Source organism: Gekko japonicus, unplaced genomic scaffold (genome assembly GCF_001447785.1).
Source record: "Gekko japonicus isolate JY-2015 unplaced genomic scaffold, Gekko_japonicus_V1.1 scaffold83, whole genome shotgun sequence".
Lineage (NCBI taxonomy): Eukaryota > Metazoa > Chordata > Lepidosauria > Squamata > Gekkonidae > Gekko > Gekko japonicus.
In genome coordinates, this window is record NW_015168655.1 from 898,632 (window position 1) to 912,999 (window position 14,368).

Below are 14,368 nucleotides of genomic sequence, written 5' to 3' on the forward strand. Positions count from 1 at the left end.
AGTATTTCTCTGTCTTGCTAGGTGAATAATGGCAGAATTTTTGTTTAAATTAAAAATCTCTGAGATATATAAGCAAACCTTTGAAAGCTCTGAGGGTGTGCCAGTAACTGTTTGTGGCAATGTTTATACTTTTTTTTTAACATTAACACAGAGAGCTCTGATTTAGATGACGGATAGTAGCAGCTGTAAGTTATTGGGTCAGCTGTCTCCTGCAGGCTGAGTTAAGTGGCCAGTTGTTGTTGTGATGGATGTAGTCACTGTGCCTGCAAAATTCCATGACCAAAGATGCTTCTATGGGGACTCTGAATTCAACACCAAATCCACTATATGTTAATTGCGTAATTCTATAAACATATGTCTGCCCTATGTTTTGGAACTACCATTATAGAAAGAGAAAGATCAGCTTTACAAAAACCAAAAAAACCCTTTTAGACAGTAATTATTCTAATATAGATTATGTTATGTAGGGTTTTCCCCGCTATTGGTGGGTAGCAGGTCTGTGTAATTTTCAGTTTTCATGGAATACTTTTGGAGAAGATGGCATCTCAAAAAAGCAAACAAGATTTTTCAAGAGCACGTATATTTCTTTGGTGTCTCTTAGGTCTTAGGTGGAAAGTGCGACCAAGTCACTGCCAACTTGTTGCAATGCCATATGGTTTTCAAGACAGGAGACAAACAGAAGTGGTTTGCCATTGCCTGCCTCTGGGAAGTGACAGTGGACTTTCTCGGAGGTCTCCCATCCAAGTACTAACCAGGACCAACCCCACAGCTTCCAAGATCAGGCTAGCCTGGGACATCCAGGTCAGGCCTTGGTCTTTAGAATGCTGTAATCCACAACATGAATTGTGGAACTCTCTGTCCAGAGTAGATTAAGTGGATTAGAGGGTGTTTGGGTTTTGTTTTGTTTTTTTTGCTATGGAGTTTAGCTCTTACATTGGGTTTACTATTTTTAAAAAATATCATTTTGTGTTTGGACATTGTTAGTGATAGCTTTAGATTGTTTTTAGTCTAGGTCAGATCTGAAAAACTTCTATTCAAGATTGGGGTATCTTTTAGAACTGGGAGAGACTCCTGTTTGAGAGGAAAAGCTGTGGAAATTAGGCTCTGTCTCTTATGCAAACAAAGTGCCTGTCACTTACACAAGAGTGTCTTCGGATCCAACTCAATGTGTAGATTTTCCTTAGGAGACCTTTGAATCTGAAAAGGCCAGCCTTTGTAATTTCTTTACACTGTGTGTTTCATAGAAAGAAAGATTGAACTTGGTTGTCTTCTGGAAGCAATGGTCCAATGACAGTGCAATACGAAGAACACTTTCCTGGGAGTAAGCCCTGTTGAAAAGCCCTGAGTATGTTCTGAGTAGACCTGTTTAGCATTCCTCTCTAAAAATTATTAATACATAATTACGTCCATTCATTCTTATTTTAAATAGAGTACCTAGTATTATTGAGATTATAAATGAATAACCTAAATAACCTATCCTTTTGAACCTAAATGCTCTGCCATTAAACATAACATAAAAATGTCACACAAGTTTTGACTCCCACTTCCTTCTGTTCTTGAAAATGAGCACTTGAGGGCAGGTCATGCTTTAGATACTTGACATACCTTTGAAGTAGTCATTGACTGTAGTCATGAAAATGGTGGGTGTCAATAGTTCTTTTAATATGCTATGCTGGGCTGGCTGAATCTCTCCCTTATATATAATTCAGTAAGACGCAAACTGACGCAGAGGACAGAAAATGCGCACCCACAGTGTTTGGCCGGCTGCGCTGTCCCTCAAAGGCTTACCCAGGTGTCCATTGGCCATGTTGTCTGAGTCCCGCCTCCGATGCCGCTTCACGCAGCGGGGCGTCACAAGGGAAAGCGGCAGCGGGGATGGACGAGGGCCAGGAGGCGACTTTCCGCGCAGGTGACACGCCGGTCACCGCCCTGGCCGAGTCGCTGGTCACCTATCTGGCGTGGCCAAAGGCGAGGACCACGAGTGGCTGGAGGCGCCGGCCGCCTCGGTAAGAGCGGGAAGGGGGAGGAGGCGAGGGGGGCGCGCTCCTGCTTCGGCTGCTGCTTCTGCAGCATCGCTTGCCTGCCGCCGCTGCCTTCTCGAACACAGCCATTTCCCTTCTCCCCCCCCACTTTCACTCTCTCTCTCCCTCCCTCCCCCCCCCGCCCGCTTCGCCAACCCACCCGCCCTGCCGGACAGACGGGGGCAGCTTTCTCCCTCCCACCTTCCTTCCTTCCTTCACCCACCCACTCACCCACCCGCACCACCTGTCTAGGCGGCCCGTTGTATCCCTCCTCAACGGGCTTTGCTCCCTAGTAATACTATATGAGTGAATGTAGTGAGACTTCAGAAACCAGTGGCAGTGTTCCGATTCGGATGTGTGGCTTGCTGACATATGTGATGCAATAACTCATAAAATACTGGTTTTCCAATATGCCCCTCTACAGCTCTCTCTCTCTCTTTCTCAACTACCAAACCACTCTCCACAATTAGTTAACAAGATTTTTTTCCTAATGAAACCAATAGGGTAAAAATGCATGGCTGACACCACTTACGTGCTGCAGCTTATACACTTCAGTGTATAAAAGGACTGTCTTACCTTCAAAGAGCAGAAAGGAAAAAATAGCCTCTCAAGCTCTCTCTGTGTTGAACTATATTTACGTATATGAGGAATTTCAGGCAAGCGATATATTCCGGTTCAGGAACGGTTCCCAAATGATTTCTGGTCTGACATTTCAGACAGAACCATTTTAGAACCGGTTCCCTAATGGAATATATTTGTACTTTCACACACAAACGCTTCTGTCCCATTCAGGAAATGGGGCTGAACCGTTTTACCTGTAAACCACTTCCAAGTAGTCTTCAGTTTCTTCCCCAGGATCCGAAATGCTTTTTCCCACCATTTTTTGCCCGCACGGGCGATCTCTGGCTTTTTTTAAAACGTTTGCTTTAGAGCGCTATAGCACTATGACACAACAGCAAAACAGCATTATAGCAACCCAATTGGAATGCCTGGAGTGTTGTGTTATAGCGCTATAGCGCTATAAAGTGAACGTTAAAAAAAGAGCTGGAGATCGCCCACGTGGGCAAAACACGGCAGGAAAAAGTAGGTAAAAGCTGTGCAGTCTGAAATGGCAAACCACTTCAGATCCAGCTGTTTACCGGTAGGGGAAAGCCATGTGTGAAATGGCAGCCCTATACCGGTTTACTCCACGACGGATCAAAAACAGCTTCAAACTGGTTTAAAAAGGGTAAGGTGAAATCCCTCTATATCTTTCTTTGCACATAGCGGCTCAGAATCCTGTTTTGAAGTGTTATTAGCAAGTTATGCTCATCTGAGAGCAATCTGCTGGTGATCCCTGGCCCCAAAGATATCCGGCTGTCCTTGACCAGGGCCAGGGCTTTCATGGCCCTGACTCCAGCCTGGTGGGACTCTCTGCCAACTTCCATCAGGGCCCTGCAGGACTTAATGCAATTCCGCAGGGCCTGTAAGGCAGAGAAGTTCTGCCAGGCTTTTGGTTGAGGACAGCAATGGTTTTCCATCATAGCTGGCGCCCAGGGCCGGCTCGAGGTGCTTCTGCACCCTAGGCAGGCGCAGATGCCAACCTCCCGGTGGGGCCTGGAGACCCTTTTGCTGCCACCGCCTCCCCCCAGGGGGGAGGGGGAGGGCGGGTGAGCTGCGGTGGGGGTCTGGCTCGGTGGCGCCTATATCCAGAGACCTGCACTTAGACCCCCGGGGGGGAGAAGAAGAAGAGGAGGAGTGCCAGGGAAACCTGCGGGCCACTCGCACCCTGCTCGAGGGGCAGCAGGCCTCTCTCTCTGCCCAGGGCCACGGCGGTGGGCGCAGCGCCCGGCATCCTCCTCCATGAACTGCGGGTCTGCCCGCCTGCCCAGGCTCCCCGTCAGGCTCCCGGGTGCCTCGCTGCTCGCTCCAAGGAGCGGAGCCCGCCCTCAGGCGGAACAGCGGCAGCAGCAGCAGCACCGGGCGGCAGGCCGTGGAAGCGGAAGGCCCCTGGCGCACAGCCGCCGCCGCCTTTGCACCTGCCCCGCTGTGGGGGCTGGAGCAGCAGGAGCCGCACTGGGTGTGCGGGGGTCGGGGGCGCCTCCCAGGCGCGGAGCAGCGGCCTCATCTCGGAGCAGCAGCAGCGAGGGCCTCATCTGCGGCAGCAGTGAGGCGCGGAGCGGCGGCCTCATCTCGGCGGCGGGAGCCCCTCTGCCCGCAGCCAGTGCCGCTCTGCCTCTCGCTCACTGGGTCAAGGTCCGCTTGGGGCCTCCTCGGCGTCACGGGAGGTGGGGAGAGAGAGGGGGTCCCGAGCACCCGCCCGCCCTGGCCGGCGTCCAGCGGGCTCCCTCCCCGGCCCTTTTGAAGGCCGCGCCGTGCCACTCCCTCCTCCCCTCCCTTCCCCCCCTGGCTGGTGGTGCCTGTGGCGGGCGGACGGCGCTTTCACCGGGGCGCGTGGTTCTGCGGCTGCTCGGGGCTATTGAAGACTTCAAGCTAGTTGGGGATGTGCGTGCAGGGCCGGCCGGGAGAAAGTAGGTGGGCGAGGCCAGCAGCAGGGCCTGCTTACCATGGGGGGGAACTTTGGCGCCCCCATCCAGAGCCCGCCGCCCCTTCCAGGGCCCGGCGCTCTAAGCCAACGCCTAGTTGGCCTAGCGGGTGAGTCGGCCCTGCTGGCGCCCTCCTCCTTCTTTTTTTCCATCTTGCTTGCTTCGGCCTCCTCCTAACCTGCCCATGAGATAGAAGAACAGTCCAGAGTGGGTTTTAGACTAAAGTACAGATGCCCTCTGGAGATTGTGCAATTAGGATTAATTGATCTGTTGATTTTAAATTATATTTGTATGTTTTTAACCTGCTGTAAATCATCCATAACCCTGTGTACTCAAGGATGGGGCGATTCAGAAATTTAATAAATAAAGTGATCTGCTGGACAGACTTGGCAGCTATTGATATGAATACATTGCTTGCCAACCACATGGCATAAATATTATTTCAAATCAGAAGACTTTGGTTATTAGTTTAAACCTCCACAGCCCAGCATTATATGTGGGACTTCATAGGTCACAGTCTGAAGGGATCAAAACCGGTTCCTGCCACAGATCAAGTCACAGTGGGTCATGAATAGCATCCAGGTGCTCACCAAAAGGTGTCACCAGGGCAAATTGTCAGGATTACATAAGCAAGTCAGCCAAGATGTGTTCCACAAATAATGGCATCGTCATTCCACCATGGTTACCATACATTTTCACGGTGTAAAAGATTATGAACATTCAAAACATCATAAAGAGAGTCCAAATCTTTCTCTTTGAGAGACTCAAAGGAAATTTTACATAGGCATAATTCCTATGAATCAACAATCTGCCTTCATAGGATATGTTACCAGACGTGGGTGTTCCAGAAAAATATGAAGTGGAAAATTTTCTGGTGCCCTAGACAGAGTGTAATCTGATTCATGATATGTATTTCTGGCTTATATTTTGTAAACACACTTTTAAAAGTACTCCATTATAACTTAATGGCCCAATACTAACAATATAACAATAATATTTTATTAGGGGGAAATGACAGTGGTGTTTTTTTCCCCAAATGACTTCAAAGCTTTATGTAGAAATTGTTTTTCTGAAGTAATAGCAAGTATTTATGCATTTACTATATTTGTTTTGGCCCCCCGCAGGGGAATTTTATTTTTTTTGCATTTTCTATACACTACAATTATGGGATGGGGGAAGGGATACTAATACCTTAACACTAATACTATGGGTGATGGGTATAGGAAATCTAATACATAAATCTACTGGATAAGGGAATGGGTAAAGTACTACAGTTCTAATCTATTCCATCTACTGGATTTGGGAAATGGGTAAAGACTAATACATGTCACGATCTGATAAGTTATAGAAATATTGTTTTTAACCTAATATAACACGTTAAGATTTGATTCAATTATTAATACATATTTAGTAACTTAATGCAATTTCTGCCTTTAATACTATTGCCTTAGTTCTAGAGTCTTTTCTTCCTGCGTTTCTTCATTTTCTGGAGTTTCAGAGCGGCCGCTCCTTTCTCAGATTCAGATGATTCTGATGCCATGGAAGTTTGGCTTGTTGAATCCTGTGAGTAGGATTCATCTTCTTCTTCTTCTTCCTCCCCATCCAGTTTTAAGTTCTTTTCCTTCTGCTTCTTTTTTGTGTTAAACACTTGGTCCATAAATTTTTCCGCTTTTGGAACAGAGTCAATTTTATATATTTTTTTTCCTGGAAATTGAAGCTCAGCCCTTCTGGGAATAACCATCTATATGGTATTCCCTTTTTTTGCAGAATGAGAGTGAGCATCCTGTAGCGTTTCCTCTGTTTTCTAACTTCGAAAGGGATGTCTTTCAAAATTTTTACTTTTTCATTCTTGATTTTTAAGGGTTTTCCCATTGTTGACTTTAACACCAGTTCTCTGGCAGATCATTTCGTGAATTTCAGATAGATTTCCCCAGGTAATTTATTTTTCTTTATAAAATCCGGATAAGTCCTATAGGCCACATCCATCTCTTTTATTAAATCTTCTTGTTTGTAATCCATTAATGGGGCCAAGGCAGCTGCCAAGAGTTCTTTTAAGTCCTCATTTTTCTCTTCAGGATCCCATGAAAACGTAGCACATACATGGATCTATCCAGCTGAAGCTGTGTTATTTGCATTTTATCAGCGGATCTTTCCTTCTCTGCTTCATCCACTCTTTTATTAATACTCTCAGTCTGTTTTTCCATCCTTTTCAACGTTTTCTCAGTTGCTGAGGTTCTTTTATCCATTTGATTCAGCTGTTTTTTGACATTATCAAGCTTAGTGTTGAGATTAGTCATCTGCTCCATTAGGGGGTGCAGTAAATTCACTAGCAGTGTGAAAAATCTGTAATTACTTCCTGGTTTTGGGAAGGAGTCGTTGGTATGTTATTTTTATCCGGCACTCTCCGTCCTCTCCCAGCCATAATATCAACAAGAAGTAAGTTTTCCAAAACAAGGCAAAAGTTATACGATTTAGTCCCGCTTTGTATATTTTAGCAGTTTTTGCATTCGTTTAACTGCTTATGTGCTTATTTTAGCTCAAAGTCTTTTATTCCCGATTTAAAACCATTTTTAAAGTTTGCTCAAAGAAAAAAGGGGTGTGTGTTTGAATTCCTCTTCCCAACACTTCAAACCTAGGCGCTTCCAATTACTACCAAGGTCCAGTTCGCTTTTTTCACCTGAGCTTTGCTTAACTCACGATTTGGAGCCTTGGAGATCTTTTGGAAGCATTTTTAGAAGTTTGATCATGGTCGCTTGCTCCAGCAGTCGTCTCTGGGTACCGTGCTGGCTCCGCGGCAACGGTACCTTTAGGGGAGGAAGGTGAGCCTCAATTCCTTGGCTGTCACCTTGGAAGAGGCTCTCCTCAGCTCCCCAGGCTGGGTGTCTCCTACAAAGACCCCGGGGAGGTCTGGGACGAACTCGGACCCCTCCTGTCAGCCGGGTCTTGGCGCGTCTCCATCAGAGCGAGACGGGACGTGTCCGAGCAGCAAAACGCTTAGACCAGAAGTCCATTATTTTCTTCGTATTTACTACATTTTTATCCCTCCCTTCCCAGGAGCTTCTCCCTTTCTTCATTTTATCCTCACAATGACAACTGTATGAGGTAGATTACACTAAGAGAGAATGACTGGCCCAAGATCACTCAGTGAGTTTCCATGGCAAAGTGGGGATTTGAATCTGAGTCTGACACCCTAATTACTATGCTATGCTGGTGTACATTGTATACCACTATATATATATCATTCCAAGTATATATGGGGGGAAACCAAAGGCACTAAAAACAGTTGACATACCCAAGGAACTTGGAATGATATGCTGTGGACACTGTGAACTACTATCCATTTCAACAGAATTTCTCTTTCACAGAAGTTACATCATCTCTCTCCACAGCATCTCTTGTAGCATTAATTGCTCCCACAATTTCTAGAGATAATCGCCTGATACACATTAATTACCATTTTGAAATGACCAGTGTTACCTAATATTGCATTGGTAATCCCATCCATTTTTTAAAATTAATTTTATGAACCCCTGAATATTTATACATGAAAAAAAATTCCACCCTTCATCTCTGTATGGTATTTTCTAGACAGCTCTATCAGTGGGCTTTGGTGTCTTTCAGTTTAGGATGCTTCACAAGTGGTCATTCAGGAAAAACATATTTGAGCTAAAATTTAGCCTGTGAGGTTAATCTCCCTAGTTTGTTCCATTTATTGAACTCAAAATTGCAGCCTGATGTGGCCCATGTGCCAGTCATGGGTGTCCTCTCTTCCTTTGTGTCTACAACCCTCCTGTATTATTTTCTGCATTTTATGGCTTGGTTGGAATCTAATATTCTTGGTGGTGGGCAGAAACACCCAAAACTGGGAGATCCCCTGCTTGGAACTGGGGAATGGCAACCCTATCAAGTAGGCCATTCCATAAAGTGGGAGCTACAACAGAGAATGCTTTGATTGGGGCAGCTGCTGGTCTTACTCATTTCATCGTGAGACCATCAGAAGACTGCTCAGATGAACCAAGATGGGTAGCTGTGTTAGTCTGTCTGTGGCAGTAGAAAAGAGTAAGAGTCCAGTAGCACCTTAAAGACTAATAAAATTTGTGGTAGGGTATGAGTTTACAAGGGTTTACATAATTTGTGGTAGGATAAGAGCTTACATGAGTCACTGTTCACTTCTTCAGATGAATGTGACTTGTAAAAAAAGTTATATAGAGTTGGATGTTATCTGCAAACTGATCACACCCAATTCTAAAACCATTAATGATTTCTCCTAAGGACTTTACACAGAGATTAAAAATAGCATGGGAGATAAGACTGCCTTGTAGTAATTCACAGGACAAGTCCCACCCTGATGAAAACTGGTCTCCAACTGCACCCTTCTCAGTGCTATCAATAAATCCAAAACCCATCCCCTGTTGTGGGAACTTTTGCCTCTAAAGTCTCAGTAGTAATGTGGCATGGTCCACTGTATCTAAGACTGCAGATAATCCAATAAGAGCAAGGGCCACAGCCCTTGTTGACATACAAATGGAGATCATTAGCTAAAACCAGCAGCACCATGCCTGTCCAATAGCTTGGCCTGAAGGCAGACTGAAAGGGGCCTAGAGCAGATGAGTCATCCAGGAAAACGGAAGTTGTTCTGCAACCACTCTGTCAATCACCTTGCCTAGAAAGTAATAATTAGAGTCTAATTGGATAGATAAAGAACAGAGATCTTTTGGGCTGGAACATGCTTTTTAGAGCATGCTAGGATCTACTGGAGGAAAGCAAATATGGAGAAGGAGCTGTGTACAGGATCCAACACATAGTCTGTTTTTTCTCTGTCCTACATTGAGCCTCCTTCCTCTAAAATAGGCTTGATGGTGCTTTCATCAGGGCTCCCAGACAGATGATCCAGCTGCATAGTAAAATGGGGAGTGTGCTGCAGATCCACACTACTTGATCATGGGTTGTGTTTAGCGCTTACTCCACTTACACGCACTTTATTGGAAGCAACCCACGACAAATTCTTTCCATCTTAGCTATTTTGAACTTGAAAAGGAGTGAGCTCTCTTCTGTTTTGCATGCAGGTTTTTTATATAATGTCTTTTTTCCCCCAAAGTGCATTTGTTATTTTGCAAGGTTTTTAAGGAAAGAAGTGACCAGTCACCACAGTCTTCAGGCTGTTGGAGTTTCAGCCTCTGTTGTTTCCTGCCAGTCTGTTCCCTTCCAGAGAATGGACTGCATCCCTGTACAAAGATTTTGCTGTATGGTATACAATTCCCCGCTTTTCTGCAGATCTACAAATATTGAGGGGCCCTTCAGGAGAAAAAAACACACATTAAGTGCACATGTGGAAGTCCTCCCATAAACCTGAATGGACTCTACATATTACCACTACATTATGAAATTTTAAAATGTAACTAATGATAGAGATCTGATTATTGTGGAACTTTCAGTATTCTAATATACTATTCTCTCTCTCTCTCTCTCTCTCTCTTTTTACAGGATATATGTGAAGATATCTCTGATCATGTTGAGCAAATCCATGCTCTTCTAGAGACAGAGTTTTCCCTGAAGCTTCTGTCTTACTCAGTCAATGTGATTGTTGACATCCATACAGTACAGCTTCTTTGGCACCAGCTCCGAGTTTCTGTTCTGGTTCTGAGAGAGAGAATTCTGCAAGGATTGCAGGATGCCAATGGGAATTATACCCGGCAGACTGATATTCTGCAAGCCTTTTCAGAGGAAACAAAGGAGGTATGGCAGGTCAATGTAAGAGCTTACTTTTCACATTTGAATTTTTAGTCACATTCGCTCATTTGCATCCTTTTAATAGCATCCAGTTACTTTTGCTACTATTAATTAATTAAATAATTTTCTATGCTGTCTCTTCAGAGTCCTGCTTGAGGCAGGTTAAAACTACAGTATAAAACCACAGCATTGAAAACAAGAAACCATTAAACATAAGCAGCCTAAAACTGCCCATAAAACTGAGCAGACCATTGAAAAGTTGGTAAAATAAAACCCCTAATTATAAGCCTGGGTCAAAAGATGTATTTTATCCTGGTACCTTAAAAGAAGTAAAGTAGGTGTCAGGTGAGCCTTAAGGGGTAGGGCATTCCAAACGTGAGGTGCCATGATAGAAAATGCCCTCTTTATCACCACCTCACCTCTGAAGGTCGGGATACAGAGCAGGGCTTGAAGGGCAGATCTTCACTGGCAGACTGCATCGTATAAGAGGAGAATGTACTTCAGTTACTCTGGCCCCAAACCCAAGCCTTAAAGGTAAGAATCAGCATATTGAATTGTTTCTGGAAACAGATGGGTATCCAGTGTAGGTTTTTTAGCACTGAGGTGATACAATCCCTGTAACCAACCCCTGACAGTATCCTGACTGCTGGGTTTTGGACCACTTGAAATTTCCAAACCATTTTCAAAGGTAGCCCCAATTAGGGTGCTTTATAGTTATTTAACTGGGATGTAATCAGAGAATGGGTCACTATGGCCAGATTATGCTTTTTGAGGAACAGCCATAGCTGGTGAACCTAATTACTAATTAACAAGAAGGATACACAGTGTGGTAGATACAATTTTTTAAAAAAAGCTGTGAAAACAGAATATTTAGAATTAATGCATAAACAGTGTTTCATATAATGAACCCTTTGTGAAAAATACAAAATGTTTTTCAAAACTTTTTACAAGTATCTGTGATTAATCATCTATATATCTAATTCTCAAGTGTGCCCCCTGTGTGCGGATGCTTAAATCCGTGCACCGGGGGCACCTGGGGGGAGGGAGATGTTTGGGCGCACGTGGGGAGGTCCCCACGTCTGCACAAAAATCTGAAAACGTAAAAAAAAATCGGGGGGGTACTTAAATCCCCCCGAAACTGACAGAGCGTCCCCTGCGCATGCGCAGGGAATGCTCTGCTGGCACCCTGGCCGCCGCCTCACAGCCGCTTTGCGGGGGAGAGGGGGGAAGCACCGAGGCCCGGCGGCTACAAGCCGCACAGGCCTCGCTCTCCAGCCGCGGGCCGGGGGCCAGGGGGGAAGCGCCGAGGCCCAGCGGCTCCAAGCCGTGCAGGCCTCATTCTCCAGCCGGGGGCCAGGGGGCAAGGGGAAGCACCGAGGCCCGGCGGCTCCAAGCTGTGCGGGCCTCGCTCTCCAGACGGGGGACGGGGGGAAGCGCCGAGGCCTGGCGGCTCCAAGCCGTGCGGGCCTCGCTCTCCAGACGGGTGAGGAAGCGGGTGGGGAGAGATCGAGCGGGGGGGCCGATACGGAGGAACCGGCGGGATGGGGGGGAAACGTTACCTGCTCCTGACTCTTCCGCCGGCTAAATGCAGAGCTCCGCTGCCCCGCTCTGCCCCCCCCCCCGCGAGTTTCGCAGGTCGTCTGGCTTGTTTAATACTAATACATTCAATCTTACAAAAACCAAACGCAATGAATTATAAAGTCCACAATATTGTTGATGGCAATTATCCTTTAGATTGTAAATTTCAACTTTGATAGAATGTGCCTTCCATTTTAAACTTTAACTTTGGCTGATGAGTAGCCCAAAGTTGCTCCTTGTTTCAGCTTAGCTTTTATCAAAACCACAATTTCCTCATACGACAAATAACTTATTTGTAAGGTACAATGATACCAAATCCAATTCAATTATATTTCTTGAACATATTAGCCATTAGACCGTTTTCCTCAGGAATAGAGTCCTCCAATACTCTCCTCAGGCTGGATGTATAATTCATTGTGTTTGGTTTTTCTAAGACTGAATGTATTAGTACTAAATGTTTAATTGTGGATACTTGTAAAATGTTTTTAAAATAATTTTGTATTTTTCACAAAGGGTTCATTATATGAAATATATTGTTTATGCATTAATTCTAAATAGCTTGTTCTCATAGCTGGTGAACCAGCTGGAGCTGAGAAAAGGTGCTAATGCCATGGAGGAGATCACCCTCCAACTTTAGGCCAAGATCCAGTAGCACCCCCAAGCTACAAACCTGCTCCTCCAGGGGGAGTGCAACCCCCTTTTGGACAGGCAGACTCTGCAGTCCCCAAGCAGCTTCTCTGTTAACCAACAGCACCCCACTTATCTTTATTGAGCTTCAGTTTACTGGCCTTCATCCATCCCATTACCATCTCCAGGCGCATATTCAAGATTTCCACCTGGCTTAGCTGTTAAGGAGAAATAGAACTGAGTCTCATCTGCATATTGGTGGTACCTCACTTCATATGCCCAGATGTCCTCTCTTGTGTTATGCCAACTTCTCCAGGAAATTCCTGGAGACCCAATCCAAGTTATCTACCAAGGAAGTTTGGGTGTTTGTGGCTGTGCGTAAGTTCTATACCAGTCTATACAGAGGTCAGATGGCCAATGAGACGCTCGCTATATCCCAGGAAGTGAGACAACACGCTAGTCCTTAAATAAATGTTGTCTTTACTAAAGGTTTTTCATCAGGCATACAAAATCGGAATCATACAATTTCATACAAGCTCCTTAGTTACAATAGTACATCAGAACAATTACAGCATAGAAAATAACAAAAGCATCAAAATGGGGAAGACACAATGGGGCACGGCTATACTCATCTGAGGTCCAGCTGAGGAAGAACTCTCCTCCTTGGAACGCTGGGCAGCCGAAATGCAGCAGCTTGTGAACTCCAAGGCACACAGGTAGGACCAGCCAAACCACGTGTGAGCTCTCTGGGTCGCGACTCCGGAGAACTTAAGTAGTAGAGTCACTTGTAGCACCTTAGTGCACTGCTATGGGGAAGGTGGGTTAACCAGAGAGACAAAGGAGAGTTTCTCCTTAAATAAACTCTTTTTGGGGCATGTGCTATCCAGCCATAAACTATCAAACCCGTCCTCTAAACTATCACTACTGGATGAAGAGGGGGTGACGAGGGGATGACGAGGGGATGACGCTCTCCTGAGGGGTGGTGGCAATATGCAGATCCTACTCCTACATCAAAGGTGCCTTTTGGCAAGGTGTGAATCTTCCGTTCCCATGGACACCTCTTGATTTGCAGATCTGGTTCCTGCTCCAAAGCCATAAACGCTATTGTCTTTAGATCTCCAAACCAGATTAAGGGAGTAGGGTCACTTGCTCTTTCCATTCCAGGAATGCTGGGGTTCGCTGGGGATTTTCCACAGCTCTCCAAGTGGGTGCAATGGCGTGGTGTCTTCTCCATCCCAAAGAGTCATGGGATACATTCCAGGGACGCACATGGTCCATATGTGCAACGGCAGGCCCAGGCCAGCCTATTTCTAGGCAAGCATGAGATGCAGAACAAAGCAACACACAACATACAGCAATCCCTGAATACATATTGCATAGGTATTCATGCTAGAGACACACATAAGCAGCATCACCACTATACAGAAATACAAACATAAGCTCATATCGTTACACTTGTCAGTTTCATGTAGATGTTAAATATCATGGGGGATAAAACTGAACCCTGTATGATCCCATAGCATAAATCCCACAGGGCTGCAGTCCCCCAGTACTACCTTCTGAAATTAGTTGGTAAAGTAAGAGCAGAACTGCCAAACCACAGTGCCTTCTACAACCAGCTCAGCCAGCCTCTCCAGAGGAATATTGAAAGCTGCTGAGAGGTCCAGGAGAATTAAGGACATACCCTCCCTGTCACTCTCCTGGCACAGGTCAACACAAGCATGGCTATTTCCATCCCAAACCCAGGCTTTAATCCAGAATCAAATGGGCCTAGAGAATCCATCTTCTCCAAGACTGCTACCCACTCAAGCACCCGAAAAATGGCATAAACTACTGGGTGGTAGCTGTTTAGGTTTTTTGGGTTCAGGGATGCCTTCTCCAGGAGGG

The 14,368-nt window shown here is 45.5% G+C and overlaps 1 protein-coding gene across 2 annotated transcripts in view; it reads left to right on the plus strand.

The window, feature by feature from the left end:
- The window catches only part of AKAP6 (A-kinase anchoring protein 6), a 325,414-nt gene that overhangs the window by 53,232 nt on the left and 257,814 nt on the right, over positions 1-14,368 (plus strand). For both annotated transcript variants that reach the window (XM_015415204.1, XM_015415203.1), the window contains one exon: positions 10,031-10,282. In XM_015415204.1, the coding sequence (XP_015270690.1) occupies positions 10,031-10,282 (252 nt within the window). The remainder of the gene's footprint in view (positions 1-10,030; positions 10,283-14,368) is intronic.